At 37.7% G+C, this 25,448-nt stretch overlaps 1 protein-coding gene across 8 annotated transcripts in view; it reads left to right on the plus strand.

Annotated features, from left to right (window-relative positions):
• The first annotated feature begins 353 nt into the window (after positions 1-353).
• Positions 354-25,448, plus strand: part of AGTPBP1 (ATP/GTP binding carboxypeptidase 1) — a 68,302-nt gene continuing 43,207 nt past the window's right edge. For 5 of the 8 annotated variants that reach the window (XM_074931736.1, XM_074931742.1, XM_074931740.1 and 2 more), the window contains exons 1-11: positions 354-539; positions 10,773-10,904; positions 11,920-11,990; positions 18,016-18,146; positions 18,677-18,744; positions 19,141-19,204; positions 19,546-19,692; positions 19,971-20,102; positions 21,961-22,054; positions 23,574-23,611; positions 25,171-25,379. In XM_074931736.1, the coding sequence (XP_074787837.1) occupies positions 11,959-11,990; positions 18,016-18,146; positions 18,677-18,744; positions 19,141-19,204; positions 19,546-19,692; positions 19,971-20,102; positions 21,961-22,054; positions 23,574-23,611; positions 25,171-25,379 (915 nt within the window). In that variant the 5' untranslated portion in view covers positions 354-539; positions 10,773-10,904; positions 11,920-11,958. Of the gene's footprint in view, positions 540-3,596; positions 3,665-3,747; positions 3,884-10,772; positions 10,905-11,919; positions 11,991-18,015; positions 18,147-18,676; positions 18,745-19,140; positions 19,205-19,545; positions 19,693-19,970; positions 20,103-21,960; positions 22,055-23,573; positions 23,612-25,170; positions 25,380-25,448 lie in introns of those variants that run through there. The other 3 variants (XM_074931737.1, XM_074931739.1, XM_074931738.1) reach the window with 3 other exon arrangements.

Here is a 25,448-nt window from a genome sequence, read left to right on the forward strand (position 1 = left end):
CACGGACGCAGGAAGGCTCAGAGGCGAGCGGCCGCGGCGGAGGGTGACGCTACGGGCCGAGTACGCTCACGGGACTTGCCGCGCCGATCCCGCAGCCACACGATTCCCGCACGCCTGCCGCTTCGTGCGGCCGCTGCCCGCGGCAACGCGCGCCCTCCCCGGCCACGGCGAGGCGCCTGGGTGGCCGCAGGGGAAGCCCGCACAGCGCCGCGTCCGAAGCGGGCCGGCCGGAGGCAGCCCGCGGCCGAGCTAAGACCTTCCCGGCTTCCCCTTGCGGCCTCCGGGCACCGCGCTCCCCCCGGCGGCGGCGGCGGCGGCGCGTGGCGCCTGCGCGAGGCCGGGGCGCGGCGGGGCCCGTGACGCGCTGCGGTGCGGGCAGGTTCCTGCCGCCGGCGCTCGCATGAGGACGGCGAGGGCGCAGCGCGGGGCCGGCGCCCCCGCCTGAGCGCCGCGGGGTGAGGGGCGCCCCTGCCGCCGCCGCGCTTATCCCCCGGGGCCGCGGGGCAGCCCCAGCCCTCCGGACGGCGGCTGCCGCAGAGGTGACACCCCGCGGGCGGGCATCGCCCTCGGCAGCGCGGGCCGGGCCGCGGCGGGGGCGGGGCGAGGCGAGGCGCGGTGCCCGCGGGGCGGGGCCCGGTCGGCTGCCGGGTCTTCCCCGTGCCGGCACCCCGTTCCTGGCGGCGAGCGACGGGGGTGCCCGGGGGTGCCCGGCCGCGGCAGCGCTCTCCGGGAGCGGCGCCCGGCGGAGGCGGGCCCTACAGTAGGAGCGGTGCCTGGCTCCGTGGCCTGGCCGGGAGTCGGGTCTGCCCGCGGCACGGGGTGGAGCTGGAGGCTTGGCGGCGCGGAGCCCACCGGTGTCCGCAGGTGTTTCTTAGTCCACGCTGTTCACGGCGGTGCGTGGCTGATTCAGGCACGCGTCTCGGCAGTGCAAGGCGGCATTACAGCAAAACGGCACTCCGAGAAGTAGAAGGGCTGTGGGTCACCCTCTGCCCTGCTGGCCCCATAAAGCTGTGGCTCTGTGGTGGGACCCAGCCCAGCCCGGCGGGATAACCTAACATGGGTATTCTCTGGAAAACACGGCTGCTGGACTACACAGTTCAGTGTGCCCAGGTGGCCAAGAAGGCCAATGGCATCCTGGCTTGTGTCAGCAATAGCGTGGCCAGCAGGGACAGGGAAGGGATCTGACCCCTGTACTGGGCACTGGTGAGGCCGCCCCTCGATTCCTGTGTTCAGTTTTGGGCCCCTCACTACAAAAAGGACATTGAATGACTCGAGCGTGTCCAGAGAAGGGCAACGGAGCTGATGCAGGGTCTGGAGCACAGGTCGTACGGGGAGCGGCTGAGGGAACTGGGGGTGTTTAGTCTGGAGAAGAGGAGGCTGAGGGGAGACCTCATCGCCCTCTACAGCTCCCTGAAAGGAGGGTGCAGAGAGCTGGGGGTGAGTCTCTTTAACCAAGTAATAAGCGACAGGACAAGAGGGAATGGCCTCAAGTTGCACCAGGGAAGGTTTAGACTGGATATTAGGAAGCATTTCTTTCCAGAAGGGGTTGTTAGGTGTTGGAATGGGCTGCCCAGGGAGCTGGTGGAGTCCCCATCCCTGGAGAGTCGTTTTTTTAAGAGTCGGGTTGACATAGCGTTTAGGGACATGAGAACGGTCATGCGCTTAGGGAGCTGAGAACGGTCAGTGTGAGGGTAATGGTTGGACTAGGTGATCTTCAGGTCTTTTCCAACATAGATGATTCTGTGATTCATATATGATTCATATATGGCATAGCCTGCTGAACATCAGTGTAACTTAATGCTCCTTGGGTAGGAGTTTATTAATGGGTTTGGGTTTGGTTTGTTTATTTTTTCCTGCCTTCTCTTATAGTTGTGGAAATCTAGCATAGCAATTATTTCTCCACATGTGGGTTAAATTACTTGACAGATATGACAAATAGGCTGCATATCAGGAGATAGGGTGATGTTTTTCTTCAGCATAAACTGTTATCAGACACTGACCTTTGTTAGATGTTTACAGATCCTGACCTGGATGAACTTTTGTAACATATACTTGCAGCTGTAAACTTTCCATGGTATGTTATAGGGCAGAGATGATAATTCTATGCATCTGCATGTGCGTAATGTAGAACACTATGAAACTTCAGTATAGCCTTGTAGTATGAATGTTGATTTTTGTGTATTTATTTTTAGCTCTCCTACAAGTGTGTTCCCACTAATCATATTCTTTTAGAGAAATATGTGTGTGAACTACCTTTATAGGCTATATTTCATGAAGAGGTTTTCCTGTTTTGCAGGTAGCTTTCAGTGTGTATTTCACTGCTGCATATAAAGATGGGTGACAGCATACTGTTGTTGGGATAGCCCCATCTTTTGATTAATCCTTAAGTGAAATCATACTTGTGACCTAGGAGTTTTTCTGGAAATTATACTTAATGGTGTGCATTGGGACTGTGAGTGCAAGTCTGTGTTGGAATATTTTTTTTATTTTTTGTGTTGGGGAGTGGTAAGATAATACCCTTTTCAAGAGACCTTCCTACTTAACATCAATATAGTTTTATCACATGCCCCTATTTCAGCAGAACAAATTTTTGTTAGTTTCTGATGTCTTAATTCACTATTGTGATTTTTTTTTTTTTAATGCCAGCATAGATTGTGGGAAGTACATTATTTTTTTGAAAGTTTCATAAAAATAAGTTTCTTTAATTTTTTTTTCAAAAAGGGAGGAAAGGATCTCAAACCAAGGAGTAGTCTTGGTGTGTGAAGTGATACCTGATCCGTGTTTGTGTGAAGTGATACCTGAGCTAAGGCTTAGCTTTCAGTTCAGGTTTTGGAGATGGCAGTGCTCATACTTAAGTTTTCATATTCAAGAAATTTGTAGAGTTTCTTCTAACTGGAAGCTTTTGAACTTGAAAAATATTCAGTTGTCCTGGTAGTAGATGGTAATGCACAATCAGCTGGTTTATATTAGTTAGCTTACTGCTTCTAGGAGTAACTTCCCTGAAATTATGCATGCGAAGCTACGGTTAGAGAGGGAAGACTCTGGAGAAGATTCCCTGAAGTCCTCTTGGATTACAGAAGGAGCTTGCTATTTCACCTCATGTTTAGATTTTAGTCTAGGGTAGACGTTCAGCTTGTCACTCAACAACTTGTCAGCAATGTATCTTATGATTATCGACTTTGCAGTCTTTAAAATTCATGGTGATACTCTGCTGGACATATCTGAGAACTACCTGGTTTTTGGCTCTCAATATGTTACTTGAAACTTACTGAATTTCAGTATCTGCGAGCTGCTTGCTCTTAGGAGATTGCTCCTCTGATGTGAATTGCTAATGCCTGAAAGAACTGAATGCTGCTCAAGTCACCCTGGCCCTGGAGTATAACTGCAGTATTTGAAGTGTTTAAACTCCTTAAACAACTTAGGGGAGAAATCAGGTTTCTTGGAGTGAGTGTGAGAGTGCTGAACAAGGCAACTTGCTAGTATGAGTGCTTAGGAGGGATTTGGAATGGCAGTCTATCTCTGGGTATGTTTTCAAGCTCTTCCACTATCCACAGCTTAACTATGCAATACCCTGTGCTAAGCATCAAGAAGATTATGAACTGTTCAGTGTGTGTCCTGGATACATGGACGATTCAGCATGGTTTACATTTGGAGATACTGTTTTGTAAGTTAAACATAGAAAGACTGGAAGTAGGGGGTGGGGGGGGGGAGGAGGGGCGCACCCGAGCATCCTTTCTTTTGCAACAGCTGCAGTGGCAACAGTCCTGAAACTGTCATCCTGAAAGCTTTGATGCATTAAAAGACACATACAAATTTTCACAACGTCTTTGAAAAATCTTACCGTTTATGAGAAGAAGGGTGACCAGGGTTTTGCATACTGGAGGTAGGTGATACTGTTTTAATTGCTTAAAGTATAATTCCTAAGATAAATGGTACAAAACAAGGTTTTGACAGTGAGAATGGTTGCTGAGTGTTTTATGAATTGTGAGATGATTGTGTTTCTGTGTACTAATGAGGTTGAAGGGCTGGAGTTATATTTGAGTACATAAATCTGCAACATGGAGTCAGATTTTTTGATTTTCTTTTTTTCTTCTGGATTAAAACCAGGCTCGAGTGTTTGCTTAAACTCAGCTGTTGAACTAGCAGGTTTAGGTGTTTGGGCTGATTTCTTTACAGACTGACCTTGGCCATCAAGACAGTGTGAGCCAAAGGAACAGTCAGTCACTGGGTTAGGTGCTGGAAAGCACTTCTGACATTTAGCACTGTATCAGTGAAGTACTTCCAAGAGCTGGTGAAGTTACTACTTTCCAGTTCCTGGTGTTGGGAAATGCATAGTTTCTGCTGATTGTCCTTCTCCTTCCTCCTGGCTCTTTTTATTGCCCCCTTTCCTTCCCTGTGCCATTCACCTTCTACGTGATAAAAGGATTATGCTAGGTGGGCAAGGAGTAGCTGACTTTTGCAGTATTTCTGTCAGTTTAAATCATGCAGTCTTTGAATGTGATATTTAGTGAGCCTGGTGATGGCAAATTTGTTGTGCCTTGAGGAGTAACCTTATGTTTGCCATGCCAGTAACTTTCTAGGAGCTTTTTTCTAGAGAAGAAATTAAGTACTGTTTTCTTATTCTGCTTTTTTTCCCAATTAAAAAAAAAAAAAGACAGGAAAAGAAGCATTTCAAGGGAATCACTATTAGATATTCACAACTTTTTTGGCTATGTGTATCAGACTTTGTTTTTACAGTTAATTGGACTGGTGGTAGTTGTCATGACACAGTTGACAAGCTGCTGTATGTGGCTTTGGTGCTTCAGTCTTCTGAGAAGCTTTATGTATGCCATTTTGAATGTCTGATTATATACTGCAGTTTATCTAGTCACATCAAAAAGTCAGCACTTTGCTGTAATGCAGCAATGGGTAAACTAATCAGCTGACTTTTTTGTTTCCTACTATAAATATTTATAGCAAAGTGTACAAGGAAAAGACTGTAGCTGATTTTCAGAAGTATTTTTTCTTTGACTAGTACAAGTTGTTAGCTTTTTTGAGTTAGAAAATTAGACTCTTTTCCACCAAAACCATAGGATTTTATTTTTTTGGCAACTTAGAGGAGTTGGTTAGCTTTAGTCATTAGCTAAAGGGTTATTTTCTGCCATTTCCACGTGAAGCCTTACAGTTCCATCTGGAAGAAAAGTATCTCTAGTTCTTCTAGTATCTTAAACTTTTTGTCATGGAAGAAATACTTTTAATGTACCCTTAGGTACATTATGTACACTTATGTACACATTAATTTACCCTTAGGTACATTATAATTTTTTGATGATGCTAAAAGCTTTTTGGACTGCTGCATATTAAAGTATTAGGAAGAGGTAACTCTTCAGTGTGTGCTCGAAGCCATTCTGTCCTAATTTACAATTTAATTTAAGAAACACCTGGTCATGAAAATTGTCTCTCTCTGGGCTGTTGACTGGGACTTTTAATCCCTATGATACTTCCACAAACTAAGATTGGGATAGGGTAGGAAATCTATGTTTTTGTTTCCCAGTGCTTGTAGAAGAAGGTTCAGGAACTGGGCTGGAATAGGCAACTCCAGAAAACAAATTTTCACTGCCACGCTAGATGTAACTCTTTATGTGTATGGGTTCTGTTTACTAGATTGTGTTTGAGTACAATGTAGGATTTGCCAACTTGCGATTTAGTGAAGCTTGAAGGATTTCACCAGGTTTTCAATCACTTGTACTAGTTGTCTCTTGGGGTACTGAATGGGAAACAATACATTATGTGTGAATGAGTAAATGATTAAATGTCTAGAGGGATAACTTCAGGTATAATTTCTAAGCCCTTTGCAAAGGGATGGGTCCTCCCTATGGTACAACAGGATGAGACGGTGAAGGCAGCATCACCGGATTAATAGCAGTGGCCAGTTCTTAACTGCTGTCAAAGGAAGAGCACTGTGCTGTCCCGGTGAATGTTTCTTGTGTAATCTCAAGTAACATACTGCAGTTTTCCATATTGTGCAAGGATATTTGTGGGGTTTTGCCATATTTAGGATGCTGGTTATCACCAGTGTTGCCTGCTTTCTGCAGAATTCTGGGTAGTTTGCTTCTTAGTACTGAGACGGTGACTCTTACTGTCATCCTGAATTTTGAACACAGGGCCTATTCCTACAAGTACATATTTTACTTAGTCTGTTCCTGCAAACAATTAACTTCTATGTTTAAAGAAGTAAACCACGAATAGTATTTTGGATTAAGATTGCCTAGAACACAAAGAATGCAGTAGTCATTTTATATAGTTGTGTCTAAACAGACTTTTTCAGTGTCTTGAAAAAGACTATTTTGACCTTTGAATAGCTTCTGAGACTTCAGGGTATGTGAAATGATATGCTATCAGTGGCTAGTTTGCTTCTGGTTTAATCTGCACTGGGACTCAGGAGACCCACATGTACTTCTGTCAGAGGTAAAGGTGTCTTTTGGAAGAATACCCCAGAATGCAACCACTTGATCTAGTGGAGGGGTTTATCTTTTTTTCTAGCTAGCATTTATGAAATTTTAAGTCATTACATGTCTTCTCAGTTCATACCTAGGGTTTCTCTATTTAATTTTTTTAATTCATTGGTTTTTGACACAATTCTGTCGTCTGAACTTTTGTATTGCTTTCTTTTTCGCATACTGTGTTGCTGTTGTTTCCTTTTTTTATACTGTAGCATTAACAAAGATTCTGCTCAGGTATTTGCTTCCACTATGTTATGAGTAAGTACAGAGCAAAGAAATTACTTGCTGTGCACTTGTTCATGGTTACTTTTTTTTAACTTTTCAAATCAATAGCTCCATGATGAGCATAAGTGAAGTCTGAGCTCTGGCTTTGAAACTACTTTGGGATGTGCCTAGCTTCAGATACAAAGCAAAGCATGAAAATATATAGAGATGGACAATCTTACAGGTTTTACAGACTTATTATGATAGATATACACAGCAAAACTGAAGCTTTGTTTTGTCACTTCACGAATATGATTTGACATGTGGGTTTTGTAACTCATTTATTTATGATAATAAAATACCTTCTTTTAATACATAGTGAACAGATTCAAAAACTAGGCCTTTCTATATAAAGCATATCAGTTAAGAAAATTAATTTTTGGAAAATAAACCCACAGAAAATAGAATATACTCAAGTAGAACAGATTTAATAGTATCAATAAACTGTGCATATCCATACTTGGTTTTGATTTTGCTAGTTTCATTTGATGAAGAGAATGGTCTTCTTTGGAATGTAGTTATAAAGTACTTTCAGGAAAGTCCTGGTATTAACCAGGGTAAATTTCAGAGGTGTCTGGCTTTTTTAAGGACTCTATTTTCCGTGGGATTTTTGTTGTGTTTTTTTTTTTTTTTTTTTTTTGGTGTGTGTGTGTGTGTGCTTGTGTGGGCTTCTGGGGACAGCGGTGGGGGGTGGGGGTGTTAAAAAAAGAAAATACAAAGATACTTAAATTTTTTAGTTACACTTACACTTTTAAGATAAGCACATTCCATGTTAAAATATTTTGGTCAGTTTAATCATGTGATTTCTGTTTATGTAAACTCAGATCATCTTCCAGATTCAGTAGCAGATAGATAATCTTTGTTTTCCTTAACAGAGAGTTCTAATAGCAGGATTTTAGCATAACAACTGGGGTTTTTTTCAGCCTCTATGATCTTGAGAAATAGATTTTATCTGGCATGCTCTGTAAATACTTGGTTTTGTGGAAGAGTTGTCTTTCCCTGTCCAACTAGTACTGTCCTTTGCTTGCTATTAGCTTGCCAGATACGCCTTCTGTGGCACTTGTTTGAAAACATACTTTTTGGGGAGATTTTCTATTTCAAGACAATGGGCTTGATCGCAAGACAGTCTTGTATAATTCCCAAATATAGAGATATATATTTTAAATGTATATGCAAAACCCCTAGATTTTCAGTGGGGAAAAAAAAGCAACCGTGAAAGTAGAGCTGCTGTTGGTTTAAATAAAAGTTTTGAGCTTCAGATGTGAGCTTGCTATGTGTTTAACATATGGGAATTTCTTTCAGTTGTGGTGTTACCAAAATGACAATGAAAGTGCTCAGCACTGACATATTGCAGGGGTGACTATGCATTTTTTCATACTGTGATTGTAAGTTAAGAGTAAAGAGTGGATTTTGGTTTTCTGTCTGCCTTCTTTACGTAAGTCCATTAGTGATTAATGGAAGACAAAAGGGAAAAACAATTTAGAGTGAATACACTTAACTGCAGGTTCTGGTGCAGTTGACCCGTGCATTGCTGTACCGAGTTTAATTTGATTTCTTCAGTTTTATGTAAAGATGGCTGTTCAGATCATGTAGAAATTTCACCTGGCTTGCAATAAATAAGGGGTATACTCACTTCTCCCTGAAATACACGCACCAGTTTAAGTACCAGAATCTTAAAGAAGATGCAAAAAGAGCTATGTGACAGTGCATGTAAAGTATTTGATTAGTAATGTTTACTTTTTTTTTATTCCGTTTTTCCATTATAAGGTAGTTGATGGAGAGTAAATTTGATGATTAGGTGGCTTTCTACTGTAGTATGAAGTTCCTGATATTTGTGTGGACTTGAAAAAGTATTTCTCTAAGAGAGAAGACGTAAACAAGGGAAGAGGGACAGGCACTGGCCTGATTTTAGTGAAGGGGATTTTTATTTATTTGTTTATTTTTTTAAATAGATGGCATTTAAGGTTTCTTTTCCCCAAAGCAATGGATTTAGGATCACAAATGTCTAAAATGGGAATGAGACACTCTTTTCTGGAAGAGTCAGGAGCTGGTTTTGACTGTGCATCAGCTACAGATAGGTGAGATCAAGGAAAAAGAGAGGGCTTGCTTTGTTTTCCCTAGTGAAGTGTTTGGACAAGAAATATCATGAATACTTGATGCGTGATCTTCAGGGGTTGCAGGGAGGGAGGAAACCCCAAACCTGGCAGTCAGCAAAGAAAAACCCAAATCTAGAAGTTTCTTCATCCACATGAGAAGAAATGGGGCTGAGGTTCTTTATAAAAGAGGATAGCAAACATCAGGATTCTAGTCATAATCCCTTTATGTTTTCTTGCAGAAGCCCTGAGGTCCAGTCACCTGTGCTAGCAGAATGGTATTAAGAGCATAGTACCAAAATTACTAATTCATCTTTCACCCCCCCTTGCAGGTTGCTAACTAACTTGTGTCAGAAAAATTTCCTCTGAATCCTGTTAAAAGGTCTGACCAGAATTACTGCTGGCTTGGAGAAGCTGAGTATTTTGCTGTTCTTTTAATGCATATAACTAAGTATTCAGGCAGATGGTGCCCTTACAGTCCTCTGTAGTCTAACAGGCACTTCTGGTAATGCCTAATAGACATGCCTGAATGTGAGGTCTGAACGAAATAGTGCCAGTTCATTTCTTTAGCCATTGTTTTGAGCAAAAGAAAATAGGTGATAGTGCTTGCCATTTTGTGCAGTGCCTTTGTGGTTCAGAGCACTTACCCAAGAAGTAGGAGTCAGGGTTCCATGTTACTCTGTTACAGTTCAGCACATTCCAAAACTTACATGAAGGGTAAATACTGGGGGAAGGGGGGGATATACTCTTCCCTTTTGCACGACTGTTGCCAGTGAGTGGCAAAGTTTCATAGGGCTAAAAAGATGGATCAGCAGAGGTGAGTCTGGCTCAGCGACAAAGACTTCACCTAGGAGGGAGGCAAATATATGTCATATAAGGCATGTCTCTGTTTTTCTTGGGAGAAAGGAAAAGGTGAAAAATTATATATAACTTCTCGCAGTCCATTTAATTTTTCTTAGTATTGGTAGCATTATTGCAGCGAGTGCAGCCTTCTGGTTTGGAACTTTACCTGTCTGGAGAAATTTCCTATTCCTTCTTGTTTCCCCTGTGCAGGTGAGAGGATGGTGGGAATAATGTTCCACAGACAGTGGGAAAAGGCAGATTGCACAGGATCTAGCATATATCAATTTGAAGTTTAACTAGTCAACATTCCCTGCTCCCCTCTGTTCCCCTCCAACTTGAGGATTATTTTTTTAAATTGTTGGTTTTGGTCTTTTAAATGCAGAAATGCTGATGCTAATTTACCCACTGCTCTGTTACCACTGGTAGGCAAGTGGCATCAAATGTGTGTTAAAAGTGTGTTTAAATTGACTCATGCATCTTCTGCATTGACATTTCTATCGATCCTTTAATCAAAATGATCATAATAATAAAGGTTTTTTAAATGTTTTGGAAATGGCTTTTTTGAATCACCCAGTAAAATCTGAAGAGAGTTTTGTTACTTCAGTATGCATAAATGTTCCACCACAACTCTCTGGATTGATGATATCCCTTTATATCCCTTTTATTTTTCTCCCTGCTCCTTCTCACTTTTTTTGAAAAGGTTTTTGAGCTTTTTCTTACCTTTGTCTTTTCCCCTTGACATTTGCACATTAGCACTTACTGAAATACTTCGTGGTGAATTTAGAGTAAACAAATTAAGACCTTGCAGTTCAAGATAGTTCAGCTCTGTAGCTGGATCCACTGGTACAGCAGTTCAGTACACTATAATGTGTGGACGCTGTTGGCACTGCCAGACTGTTCATCATCTGTCTGACAGCGGGTCAACGCTGCAAGCAAAACAGCACTTGGCTACTTGTATTCCAGAATCTAATGTTTTCCCCTCAGTAAAACCTACAACCTGATTTGAATAATCCAGACGTCATAATTTGTGAAATTGTCTGCATTGTGGTGGACACAGCTATTCTCTTGTAACTATCCATTTTCTTTAAAGGAAGTCAAGGTAATTTACACTTGAAGGGTACTTGGACAAATTGAGTACACCTGTTAACTTGAGTCAAGCTGGAATTCTTATGAAAAGCTGAGCATTTGCTCCTTGGCTTCTGGGAAAAGATTCTGCTTTCAGGTAAGTCTGGAGATAAGCTTGCTTCATACTTCATTTGCTTTAGGCTTTTAGCAATTGCTGAGTGACATTTACCAGTAATAAAAATATGAGTATTTTGTGTGCTAAACAGAAAGGATTTTTGAGAAGTTTACAGATTTCTCTTTGGGGGAGGGGCTGCATGTGTGTGCTTGACTGAATTTCTTGCCTGCATTTCCCAAGAGAACAAGTGCTTTATTTTCTTCATTCTCACCACCCAAGTCTTTGAACATCCTTTTTCCCTTTACTCTGTCTTCTACCTTAAAACTAACGATTTTCCCCTTGAGGACTCTGTGTTTTTTTTCACAGTGGGAGTATTTGTCATTCATACTAGATCTCAAATGGAAGTACTGAGGTTCAGTTAATGGTCCTGTAGACTGCAACCTTAATTGCTTGGAGGCACTGTTTGAGGAAGCAGTGTACCCTGAGGACACGATGTCCTTAAAAGGATAGGAAAATTGAGTCCTTAGCACTATATGGTTTCTGTCCAAGAAGTGTATTCAGGTCTTGCTTAAATAAGAACACCAAACACTCCATGTTTCTCACTGTGCCTCTAGCCCTAGTTATCCTATAGATACTTGAAATGAGAATCAGAAATAAGTATGTTGTGGCATTTCACAACATTGTCAAGTAAGTTTAAAGAAGTGCATTTACTGGTTTCAGCAAAAGCTTTGTTTAATAAAATTCTGTCATGGATGTGAAAATATAGTTTATTAAGTAAATGATTTAAATTTCTGTTTTATTGGGATCAAACTCTTTGAGCTTGGTTAAACTGAATTATAATGCAGAATCACACTCCATACTTATATTGCAACAGTTTATTTTAAAAGGTGGATCAAACAGTTTGAACAGAGAAGAGCTTGTGACAGTGTGGGGAAATGCAATCAATGCTAACTGACTTACTTAACATTCCTGGTGTAGACATATCTAGTATGGCAGTACCATTTCATCATTAAAGAAAAAAAATGTTGACAATCTGTAGTTGTTTAATATCTTCCAGGTTATTGGAGATGGTGATTTGAAGAATCAGGTTTCCGATATGAACAAAGTAAAAACATCATCTGAAAAAAGGTAAACTTAAAACTATAGTGACTTTTCGTGCTATTTGAGATTGGTGGAAGAGCAGTCTTTATCTTAATAAAAAGGTAAATAAAATACACATTATGGGTCCCTAGTAAGAATGTGTAAATTGATGTCCTGAAACACTGAGGGAGACAATATTGATCAGCTTGAAGTAGTTTCACATTTAATAAAGAACTTTTTAAATTTAAAATTTAGTTAGACATGTTTAAATATAAAATATACATTAAATTTAATTGAAACAATTATAAATTTAATCATTTCAGGCAAATATGGGCAAAACATAAAATGCAATCACTGCAACCAGTGAAGGAATTAAAGGCCAGCAGTCCTGCCATCCAACAGACAGGACAAAAGAGAGTGAGATTACAGAGTATTTCAATAGTTGAAACATGGTGTTTGTTATTGTCATGATAACTTGTTTTAGCAAATACTTGAATAAATTATGAGATTAGCTGTGGAAGGAAGCATGTCTGTTAAGCATCAGGAAAGGCTTTCAGTCTTACTCTTTTCTTAAGCTAACACAGGTTAAACCACCTCATTAAATCAAACCATCTAATCAGGTGAAAAAAATAAGTCTAAAGGCAGGAAAATAGGGAATTTTGGTTTTGGTCTTAGTTCCCTGAAATATCAATTATTTTCTAAATGAGTGAATGAATTTGCATGAAGGACATGCTGCACTGTGTGTTAGTTTTATATCTTGGGATGGATTTAAAATTTTAATTTAAATGCTTGCATGTAGAATCATCTTTGCTTTTGATGACTTTAACATTGGAATGGCTAGATGTCAGAGACTGGCTGTTCCTGTTTGTGTAAGAGATGGATCAAAAAAAATAGTAAAGAAACTATTATGTTTTCTGCTTTCAGTATATTAGTTCTTTAGGCATTATGATAAGCAAACTCAAACTCTCCATCAGCAATGGGTATTCTTGGAAATATTACTAATTATAATACATGAAGTATACTATCACAGAGTATATTAGATTTCTGCAGAGTGGTCACTTACATGCCATTTATTCTTCTTTAGTTATTAGTCAAAATGAAAGTTTCCATCCCTGCAATCCAAACCATTGTTCCCTAAATTAATAAATTATGATGAATTTACTGTACAGAGATAGCTGTGAACTAATCAGAAGTATCAGCTCTTTAAAGATTATTTGGTAACTGTGGAGGTGTTTGAGAGGAAAGAAAATATTTGGAAAAAGGTTTTCATTGGAATAAGATGAAAACAAACTCATGAGAAGCATGCCTACTTTAAAATATTTTTTTAAAGGCTCACTGTCACACGCTGAAACACAGATGACCTGTTTGCTGTGGCGGAAAAAGACACTCCCTGATGTCAGTGTGCTGGCTGACTGTAAACAGCAGTTTCAGAGGAAGTAGCTACAGTTGGGAAACTGAAGATTTCTGATTACTTCCTTCATTTGACTATTATCTGTTAGAAGGCCTCTTGCAAGATGAATAGCTGAAAACCATTCTAAGATAACTCAGTTTTTATAAGCTGCCATGACAGCCATTAGAATTATTGTTCTCATCGTGAGCAGACAGGAGTGTTTTAGTATTTACGTAGCAGTAGTGGTGTATGGTTAGTAATGGAGTTGTGAATCTAGCACTTCATCATCATTGGAGTAAGAATGCTTAAACTTTTTGGGAGTTAGTGGGACTAAAAGAAATGTCTCTGCAGTGGAGGAACTTTCTTTGATAAGATGTTTTCTTGTTGAGGGAATTCTCTTTTAAACATGAACCCTTGTCCTCTGTTCCTCACTGTCTGGGCAGTTGCTTCTATCTACTCGTAACTTTCCTAACCAGAGAATGAGGAAATCCACAAAACTGTCTGGTTAGCTATAGTCACACTGTACACTTTGGCAACAGCTGAGATGATGGCAAGCTTCTTTGTGTTTCCTTTCTGCAAGTAAGATGGTGGTGTGAGGGGCATTTTGAGCTGCAGTATTTGAATGTCAGATGGAGAAAGGGTTTCCTACCCTAGGGAGACATGCAGTGTATACGATCAAATAAGCCTGGTTGAACTTCACCTCAGTATGCTTAGAGAAAGTCTATATCCATTCTGAAATAATAACTATCAGTTCTTATCCAAACTTACGAGGTTTGGGTTAAGTAGTGAAAGACAGGGAGGGCAAACCTAGAGGTTATATCTGTGGGAGTCAGGGAGCAGAAACCGAGTACTTGTAGATCAGCTGTCTTCTCTTCCTTGCACAGAAGGATCCTGGAAGAACTAACCAAATGGGTGAGGCTGCAAACAGCCACGGGTGGTTTGAGTTGTTCTTGAAAATATATCTAATTTTTCATGTGTGAGAGAGTAACAGATCCCATGAGCAGGAAAGTGGCATTAAAATACCACATACATGTTTAAAGCTTTACAATGCCACATACCAAAATAACCATTCCATAAGATTGCATCAGGAAGCTAAGGCAAGTGTTCTATCCAAGTGTGCTGGAGTAGAGCACTGTCTGGATACCAGAGCTGTGATAGTTGATTGCTGTCAGAAGGAAACAGTGCAGAGTGTGTTTCTGGATGTGCTCTTTCCGTGTACAGTTAATAACTGAAAATATTTTGAGCTTATACTAATTATCTGAAGGAGAAGAAAGAGTTCTTGTTGTCTGCAATTTTAACTTGAAGTTGGAAAGATCTGCAAAAATATTGGAGGACTAAATAATTTCAAAATACTCTTGTGAAATGCAGAAAATGGTTCAGAATATTTGATGGAAACATATGCAAGGTACAATGTTGAGAGGTATGCAGTTACAACGGACAAAGAACAGTCACGTTTGCAGTGAGGCAAGCCAGGAATAATAGGATTAAACTGCAGGGAGAAAAACTTTCAAGTGAAGGAATACCAAGTATTAGAATGAAGTTGCCTTGGGTTGTTGAACCACCATTTTGCAGGACCTTAGGGATGGGTTGAACATATGTCTGTCATGAAAAGCAACTGTGGTGTTCATCCAGTTCTGAAGACAGTAGTTTTATGGTCTTATGAAGTTTCTTCCTGTGCTTCACAGTCATGATTTTTATAACTAAAGATAAGCAGACACTTGTGTTTCCTTTAGTGACTGTAGTGCTCTTGTGATGCAGCTTTAGAATGGGTAGGGTGAAAAATGTGTATCTTGTGGGAAAACAAGTGGTGTATGAAAGGCTGGCCACAGTGTTCAGGGCCCCATGTGAGGTTCTGCAATGTCAGCAGCTTAAGAGGAAATCTAGCTCTGACAGGACACAGTTTTTATTGTGCCGTTCTGACTATTTCCTTGGTTTATCTAGCTGTTGAATTAAAAATACTGAATTCCATGTTGCCTCTGTTTTGGAAAGCTCTCTTCCAGGTTTGGATCCTGAATGGGTTGTTGGTCAAAACATATGTACATTTCAAATATCAGAAAGAGTCCCATTGCAGATTGGGCTTCCGTTTTGTTCGTAGTTCAAATGGATAGTCACAGTGCTATTTTGTACAGGAGCAGAGCCAGTCAGTCTGGCTGCTGTGTTTTCCTGTCCTACAGCCTTTTTGATTTACCATGCTGACATTGGAAGCTGTCACTTAGCTCTGTATATTAGTGTAGAATATTAATAAATAAGTGTACAATTCTCGATTTAGAAAGAAAACTCACATGCTAAGCGGAAATCAGGACTTTCTATTTCAGCATAGACTCTGAGCTGATGTTATTTTCAAGAACATCAAGAATATATTTATGGGGTATGGTGAAGACCTGAAGTTTATTTGGCTATATTTCTGTTGGAAGACTTCTTGCAAGATGAATAGCCTAAAACCATTCTAAAGATATCTCTTTAACCACTGCAGTGAGCACTCGTTTCTTTTCTCTGGCCCCAGGAGGAGATTATACCTCTAAGTCTTAGGACATAAATTGTTATACCACCGCCCAGCAGTGAGAATGACTTATCCTTCCTAAACCTTTTAAAGCTTTTAGTAAGTACAGAGAAATTACGTTAGATGCTAGCTTTCTGTATGTGGTATATTACCTCCATGTGCCAGGGTTGCTTGAATTTTGCAGGCTGCTGCAGGATTGCTCTGAAATTTTTGTGCCCGTGAGTTTGTCTTTACAAAAACTTCTATTTTCTTTTTTTGTTTGTGCGGAAGGATCATCTTTGCTTTCTTGGGTTGTTTCCAACTTTCAAACTACACTTATTTCATTGTGAGACCAATGATATACCACGATGGAAATTATATATATATATATACACACACACACACAAATTGAAGTGGCAGTTCTCTTACACAGTCTTATATGTGGGTTGACTGGACTCGTCTTGATTGTGGAGCTGGTGAGGATAACATCCTCTGAAGTCTGTCAGTTTCTATACCAGATGAACAGACCTTGTGGATTTCATTAAAATCTTGGCTTTATTTTGGAGTGTTTCAAGTTCAGTGGATAAATGGAGGAGTAGAAATAAACAAAATGAAGCTTATGCAAATAATAATGGCTTTATACCATTCAGTCTGGTTCTGGATGATGAGAAAGGATTGTAGAGATTATGCTTTACTTATACAAGCGAAGTAATATTTTAGCAACCGAGGCAAATTTATTTTAGATCAAAAAATCAACCAATTTGCTAGACTTCTAAGTCAAAATCTAGCAAATAACTGAGAAGCTGATATACTTACTTACAATATAAAATTATTTTGATTTGATTATAATTAATTATTTTGATTTGATTATAATTAATATATGTTTCTTATTACTGATGGTAACAACTTCTAAGTATCATCTGTAATCTGAAATTGTTTTTTGGTTATGCTTCTCATTTAAATGTCTGGAAAAGTGAAAGTGGTGGAAGCAGTTTCCTCAACAGCTGTTAAATCAATTTGCTTTCACGGCAGTACAACCTTTGTCATCAGCTACCTTTTTTTCCTTGATTTTAAAATATTTGTCCAGATCTAAACTAATTATTCTTGTTGAGCTAACTGTAAGTATGAAAACTTTTCACAGATGTGAAATACAAATCAAGGAGTAATAAATTCTCATTGTTATAAACAAAACTGACAGTATTTATAAAGCTAATGTTATATACTTTAGTTTTATTGCAGATAGTCAGAACAGTATGTGTGTAAAATGAGTTATTGTTGATTATTGCAGGATGCTAATATTACAGAAGTTGGAAGTGAAGGTAGTTAATCCTTGGAAATCATAATTTCCTGTAGTTAGTTACGTAACTATAATTCAGATGTTAAGCATTTGTCTAAAAATTACTTTCATTTGTCTAAAAATTACTTTCAGTTGATGTGGATCTCAACACTATTCTGATTAAGTGTTATGTTCAAAAACTAGAGAGCAAATAAAACAATTTCTAGACCAACTGTTTTGAGTACTATAAATATTTACATTCATTCTTTCTTTATAATCTACCTATCTATATGACTGCCTGGTTTGAAATTGTTTCTTATACTAAAATACATTTTCAAGGCAATTTTATGATGTCAGGCTGAAATACCCAAAATGAATCCAAACTGATGATAGCTTTGGATACCTTTCAAAGTTTATTTTCTTCAGAATGGTGTTCTTTTTCTTTAGCTGGTGGGTGCTGGTTTGCTCACTTCATGAATTAGAACACTTTCTTTCACTTCGGAAACCCTGGCCTGTAAGACAAATAATCTTTGGGAATGTTTGTAGACAGTTTTTCCTTGAGTGGCAGGTTTGATACAGTATCTTAAAATAAACTATATTAAATATATTCTAATTAGTTATTCTAATTGACATAGATAAACAGCATATGTACCTATATCTGGATTTTATTTGCTGCAATGAATTCCCCTGTTCACAGTTGCTCTTGGAGATACTGTTGTATATAATTAGTCTGCTGCAATGCAGGCTTTTCAAAATCTGTCAATTTGCCAGAATTAAGGAGAATTAAGCCTGTGTTCCAGTCGAGATAAAATATGAAGGTGAATTAGCAACTTCCCTTACTCTGACATGGGATTTCTGGTTTTAGTGTTTGTTTTTTTTTTTTTTCTGATGTAGATGGAAAAATGAATATAATACATCTTTCTTGTAGTGTTTCTACCGGTTCTCGGACTATGTCTCTGCTGTCACAGCTGGAGAAGATCAATTTGGATTCGGTACTAGGAGAAGCAGACAATGCCAGATATGTTACCTCAAAGATCCTTCATCTGGTTCAGAGTCAAGGTAAATATCTAAGTCTTGTGGTTTTAGTAGTTTTCCTTTTGAGCTTTCCTTCTTGTATTTCTTCCTTGCTGGACTTTAATTTTTGTTTCTGTTCGGTGAACTTGATTATCCACCTGTTTTTGTCACTGATTGTTGAGAGCACCTGTTTAAGACCATGTTTAATGCTGTCTGGTATAGTATTGGTCACACTGATTGCGTTTTGTATTGTCAAACAGATATAATTTAAGTAATAATTCACAGTATACGTGTGTGTATATATGAGAAGTAGAAGTATCTGAAAGACAGCTTTCTTACTGACTTTACAGTAGTTTTTTCTAGGACATGACAAGATTGTTGAAGAAGTAAAAGCAAAAATTAGTTTTAAAATCACTTAAGTTTTTTGCTTATTTTAGTTTTATATACATATATGCAGTTTTTAATAGGTTTTATTATTTGCAGTGTAGATTTTCTGATCAGTCTGTATATGATCACATTTTTTTTCCCTGCAAGCTAGTATATTAAAAGAAAAATTGTCTTTTTCTCACTGGCAGAAAAAACCAAGAAGGAGATGACTTCTAAGGGCTCCACTGCAATAGAAGTTATTCTGTCAACCCTAGAGGTAAAACCTTTTAATCTGTGTGGTTATGGGTACATAGCAAGTTTTTATCACTGGGATTCCTATTATTAATTATGTTGTTATCCTAGCTAGACTTCAGAACTTGTGTAGGACTGTAATGATTAGGTGTGGTCTACTTAAGGGTTTCTCTCCCTTATTTTTCAATCCTCTAAGAAATTATTTGTCAACTGTTAGTTCTAATTAATATGCCATACTACAAACTAGATTTTAATTGGTTTTGAGACTAATTCAGGCTGCATAGTTGAGATAGTTAGGTGGGTGGTTACATCTTAGGTTTTGTTTGATTTGGTGATGTCCATTTCTCTGAACTTTAAGTGTCTAAACCACTGTATTAGACTTCTACATTAAGCAAAGAAATATCTCTGTTTTAAATTGCAGAATACAAAAGATCCTCAAACTATTCTAAATATATTGAATATTCTCATTGAGGTTGTCTCAGTTGGTAAGTTTTCAGTAATGAGCAATTTGTGGTTATATTCTTGTATTCTTCTGCAGACTGGGGTTTTTGGAGGGCAGGGGGTGTTTGTTTAATGTTTTTTGTTGTTGTTTCTGATTAGCTAACACCAATTTAAATGCAGAATAAAACCATAAAAACTAAAGTCACCTTTCAAATAATCATACACAAATAATTTATGTTGCTGTAAGTCTTAAGTGCGACATGTTCTTGCATAGTGCAGTCACAGATGAAGAAAATATTGCTTTCTAAAGACTTTATGATAACTTTAGCTTAGATACTTAATTGTTCTTTGGCTTTGGAGAGATCAGCTGGAGTTTGATTTCTAGGTGGTGGTCGGAGAGCAAACGTCTTAGTCACTAAAGGAGGGACACAGATCTTATTGCAGCTGCTTTTGACTGCCAGCAAAGACTCTCCACTAAATGAAGAATTAATGGTGCTTCTTCATACTCTTCTGGCAAAAATTGGTCCAAAAGGTGATAATTATATACTTAAGTATTATGGCTTAATACTTTATAGTTTTATTATTGTAAATCAAGAAAAATTTTCTTTCTATTATTGTATAAGCATCCATGAACTTAGAATTGGTAAAGGAGAACAGAAGGAGGAATAAAATAGATAGGGGGGGAAAGAATGATGAAAAACAGATGTGCAGATTTGCCATTAAAAGGAATTCACATAAATGTTCATTTAACATTTATGTTTTGATAATTTCAAAATTAGTATGATTGATCTTGTTTTTCTTTAATGTTAGACAAAAAGATTGGCATGAAGGCAAGGATTAATGGTGCCCTAAACATATCATTGAATTTAGTGAAGCAGAATTTGCAAAACCACAGGCTAATATTGCCATGTCTTCAAGTATTAAGAGTTTACTCAACCAACTGTAAGTATTACAGATAATTATTTTCTTCCCTGTTTGATAGAAATTTTTTTATGGAGATACAGTTAAAATACTGGATCTACATGCTTGTTTAATGTTAGATGTTTAAAATAATTATTTTTATCTGTGAATTTGCTTTTTGTATCATCAAATTGCTTAAATTCTAATAAAAGCTGTGAAGCATGCTTGTACTTCTTGTATATCTGATTTTTTTGTTCAGTCTGTGTGTGTGTAGTTTAACTAGTTTAACTAGTACTATTGGATGTGTGGAATTTTGAGAAATCTAATGTTCATAAATGCTGATGCTTTAAGATTTCTAAACCGGAAATACTAATATTTTGTGCTTGCAAAAGCACTTCGAATTAAATAATCATGCTCTTTATTATACCTGCTCATGGGTTTTTTTGCTTTTTACTATTTTACTTCATTATTGATTGCTAATTTAAAGCTTGGTTCACACAGGAAATATTTTATTTCTTTATTTAACCTTTCCCTTATTCCTTGTGTTGAAGTGACCTACTATTGGAGCCGTATTCTTCCACAAGAGTCTAATTAATTGTTTGGGCAGGCAGTAGGAAGTTGAGGAATGTAGTGTGGTTCTTGCTGTATCTCTACTGTCACTTAGATGCTTCTTTTGAGCCCAAAATGACTGTTAAACCTAAAGTATGAGAAATTGAAAACATAACCACATTCCTCCAAGAGAATTCATTTGATGATCTGCAAGTTTGTTTTCAGGAGATTCTCATGAGCACCTATAGTTCATAAAGTCCCAATTCTGCTAAAATGTGAAAGTTTTATTTCTGTGGACCTGTCTGATAATGAGGTAGAATGCTTCTAAATGGAAGAGTTCCATACAGATAGTTACACAGCTGAAAAGTTGCTTTATCCTGAAAATGGGAAATTGAACTGAGTCTCTGATTTGGATTCTGCTTAGGTCAATTCTATCCTTGTGTATTTCCCACTCTTTATAAACACTAGTTTATTACATTCCGATGGGTAGTACTATTTAAGTTTGTCTACAGTTGTTACCAGAATAGAGTCCTAACTTTTCTTAGGTTCTAGTGGTGTAATGTTGCTGCTAATGATGAAATAGCAACTCGGGTTCAGGTACTAAATTCTACATTAGTAACAGCATTCATTATGTTGAAGTCAGTTGTTAGTCACTCTCTTCCTACTTTGTTGGGAGGGCATGTTATTAAACTCAGTCAGGAATTGAATTTCTGTGCCTGTTTCAGCAGTTTATATTTTCAATGGGTGTTGGGCTTTCGTCATATATACATCCAGTGTGCATTTCTTTAACGTAGGTCTTAGCATAATTTCTTTTGATTTGCTCCCTTTCAAATATATTTTTTTTTTTTCCTGAGAACATATATGCATAACATGTAGCTCAGCAAAGCTTATACCAGTTAACATTTCTAAATTTTAGAGCATACTCTTGGCTTTCAAATTTTGGTGTCTGTCCCGATAGTGAAGGATAATAGCAAGTCATGGAACTTGTTAGACTTGAAGTTTTAGAAACCCTGCTGTCTTGATAAACTGTGAGGTTTTCTGGAAGAAAATTTTTTTTATGATGTATCTTAATAACAAAGAAAGCAGAAGCATATACTGGAAGTAGTACATGATTTTATTTGTGAAGTAATAATTAATTTTTTTCTTCTTTTCCAAGTTCTATCAGGATTGGGTTATCACACTAATAATATGCAGAGTAGTGTTTGTCGTTGTATGTCTTAAAGCACAAACATGTCTAAAATTTTTTACTTCAGAATTAACTCACATTGATTTTAGTTGGAGTATGTTGATTTTTTTTCTTTTGCCTTTCTTATTACATTATCTTAAAGTGGATTGTTCTTAACTCTTACAGCTGTAAATGCAGTGTCCTTGGGAAAGAATGGAGTAGTAGAACTGATGTTTAAGATCATTGGCCCTTTTAGTAAAAAGAACACTAGCCTTATAAAGTAAGTAAGTAATGTCTCTTTAATATAGTATATAGAAAAAACTTAGATACATTTCAAAACTTACTTGTAAATGAAAAATAATATTAGAAAAATCAAATGTAACTCATATTTGAAAGCTGGGGTGAAAGGAGGTGGGAAGAAGAACCACAAATCTGACAGTTTAATTTTACCCAGTAGAGTAACACAAAATATTTGAATGTCTAGTTACAGTACTGATAAAAGAATATAAATTTAGTTTTCTGTCTCTCAGATTCCTACATGGAAACTACAGTGGTTATCTCCAAATCAGGACAAACAGATAATCGTATCATTTTTCAATTCATTGAATTGGCTCCCACATCTCCTTTGTGTTTTTTGAGTGAGCCTATCTGTTTAATTTTGTAATAGAAATTTCCTTCTGTTTTTCTTCAAAGCAGTTACAGACTCTCAGTGCAAAACCATTAAAAAAAAAAAAAAAGAAAAAAAAAGAGTAGGAAGCACCAGTAATATATGTCTAGTGGGCTACTGTGGTTTATAAAAAAAAAAAAAAGTTAATTCACCGCATACCTTAAAGTGGTGAGCTAAATTTTTTTTTTTTTGTCCCCTATGTGGTTTTTTCCTTTTTTTTTTTTAAAGTGACTTTAGGGTAAAAATAGATAAATGTGTCTAACTGGAGATAGCTCTTTTTTTATACAGTACCATCTTTTGAAGTACATACCTGTGGAGAACTGAAATTTTCATCTGGTTAGCAAAGCAGTAATCTCATGTTGTTCATATTCTAACCTCATTACAAAAAAAAAAAAAAAAGTATGTTATCTAAATCTGGTATTTGTGGTTACTGTAGTATCTTTTTAAAAAATACCCCGCCCCTTTAAGCCTCAACTAAAATTAGACATGAATTTACTATTCTGTGATGTGAGTAATCATGATATCCTTGTTTATGGTCTAAAACCAGATACATGAAGTCTATCTTTACAAAGAGGGTAAAAATAAGAATATATGTTCTCTAGCTGTACATCTTGAGTTAATGGAGACAAGGTCTTTGTGTACAAGAAAAATCTTGGATCTTGTAGTACAGATTGATGAGCATTACTCCTCAATATATACACACATTGCCAGTTTTTCACACATTACCTAATTTTCTAAAATAGTGTCCTTTGTTTTGTGGAAGTACTTGTTCTGCTGCTAACATAAAAATATGAGTTTCAGAAGTATCTCATCCATTTAGTATGGTTCATAAACATTAAGTTGTCATTTATAGTGGGTTTTTTTTGCAAAAGTGAAAAGTCTGTATTGATATTTTAAAATTTCACTGTCAAATTTCAGATATAGCAAAGATACGTCAGGTGTAGTAGAGATGCATGATATTTTAGTAAAACCAAATTTTAAAAGCAAAATCTATGATACAGCACAACCAGGAAGATATGAGGATAGAGGCTAAATAAATCTGTTAGCAGTAAATATTTTGCATAGCTTTACGGTGTTGTAGATTAAGCTTACTGGTTGCTTGTTGTTTTGACTTTTCTTGTTATGTTGACAGGGTTGCTTTAGACACACTTGCTGCATTGCTAAAATCAAGTAAGTGTTTCACTACAAGAAACTGTTTGTCTAGTGGAGAGAGAGATAGATATGTGTGTGTGTGTGTGTATGTGTGTGTGTATATATATATATATATATATATATACACACGTACAGAGTAAAGCTAATAGTAAGTTTGTGGCCAAAACAAATCAAAGCTAGGAAATTTAGAAATAAGCTACAGTTTTATCTGCAGTCTCTGGTGCTTTAATATTTGTGTCGTATGTACCTGTATGTTTAATAATCAGTTACTGTCTTTTCAGTTACATACCAGAAAGGCTGCGTTGCTTCTGCAGAACTGATCTTGATCCAAAGTGGAGAAATAGCCTTTTATAATCACTCATCTCAGCCCTTCAGTAACAGATATCTATAGCTTAACTCCTGCACATCATCTTTATACATATATCTGAAAAAATCTATTGGATGGCAGGGGAAAAATGCAGGGTTTCTTCAGGTACCTTTCTGAGCAATCAGATTTTGGGTCTTAAGTCTGTCAGTGATGCTCATGAAGTGGAACCAAGGGTAATGAAATGATTGTCAGTTCCCAGACATTGGCTGTCTTGGCTGGCAGCAGTGGATCCTGACAAATGTCATCTCTGCACCAGGGTTGTAACTGACAAGGAATTAAAAACTTTCTCTCAGAACAGCTGTACAAAAGCTACAGCATTCTAAGTACTTTTAGTGGAGTCAGATAAGAACTGAGGCATGATTAGATTTGCAGAATGCAATTTCAGACTAATGTACCCATTATTACAGGGTGCTGTGTTTTCTCGTGTTTGATCACTGTGATATCTAGGTCTTACAGATTTGTGTATTTACTAATTTTGGCATTTGTTCTTGGCAAATTTAGGGAAAGAAATGTTTCCAAATTATTGTTAGTACTCTGTTCAGTAAATTGGTAGTTAAACTTCAATGTTGAGGAAAGAAATTAAATGTTGGAAAGGTGTGTCTTTAAAACAGAAGGTCTTGTGCATTTCTTTTGATATGTCTTATTCAGTCCTGAGGGGTTTTGACATTATAACTTCCTACACTTTTATATAAGTAAAACTTTTCATAAAAACACTAATGTCTGCTGTGTGGAGTCCAGTTGTCATACTGATTACCCAGTATTTGGGGTAGAAGTATTTTGAATTTATCAAATTTGAGTGATAGTTGCTGCAAAACTGTATGAATTGCAGCAGTAAGCAGTTTTATTCAAATCTTCTATCTACACTCTGTGTGTGTGTTATATAAGTGGGTTTTTTTGTTTGGTTGGTTTTTTAATTTGGTAGCTGACAGTATCTTACAATTATCTTTAAGGGTAATACACATTGTTCTTCTGATAAACCATGAAAATTATATGTGCTTTTATTCTGAAGAATGAAGTGTAGACTACTGGCCTCAGTTATTCAGTCATTTCTGTTTAGGTTGATGTAAAACTGTTAAGTGTGGCTAAAATACCACTTTAAATGAAACAATTCTGTTACTTGGGTAAAAAGAATAATGTTATCATTGATTTGAAAATACTATTGAAGTCATTGGGCAATTTTTAATTTTCTTTCTTAACTTTTTCTATAAAGAAACAAATGCAAGGAGAGCAGTAGACAGAGGATATGTGCAGGTGCTTTTAACGATTTATGTTGATTGGCACCGTCATGATAGTCGTCACAGATATATGCTGATACGTAAAGGAGTTTTACAGTGCATTAAAAGTGTTACAAACATCAAATTGGGAAGAAAAGCATTCATTGATGCCAATGGGATGAAAATTCTTTACAACACTTCACAAGTAGGTCTATCTCAGTTGGGTTTTTTGTGGTTGTTTTTGCCTCTTTGGCTTTAAAAACACATCCTGACC

The sequence above is a fragment of the Athene noctua genome, chromosome Z (assembly GCF_965140245.1).
Source record: "Athene noctua chromosome Z, bAthNoc1.hap1.1, whole genome shotgun sequence".
In the NCBI taxonomy this organism is placed as follows: Eukaryota; Metazoa; Chordata; class Aves; order Strigiformes; family Strigidae; genus Athene; species Athene noctua.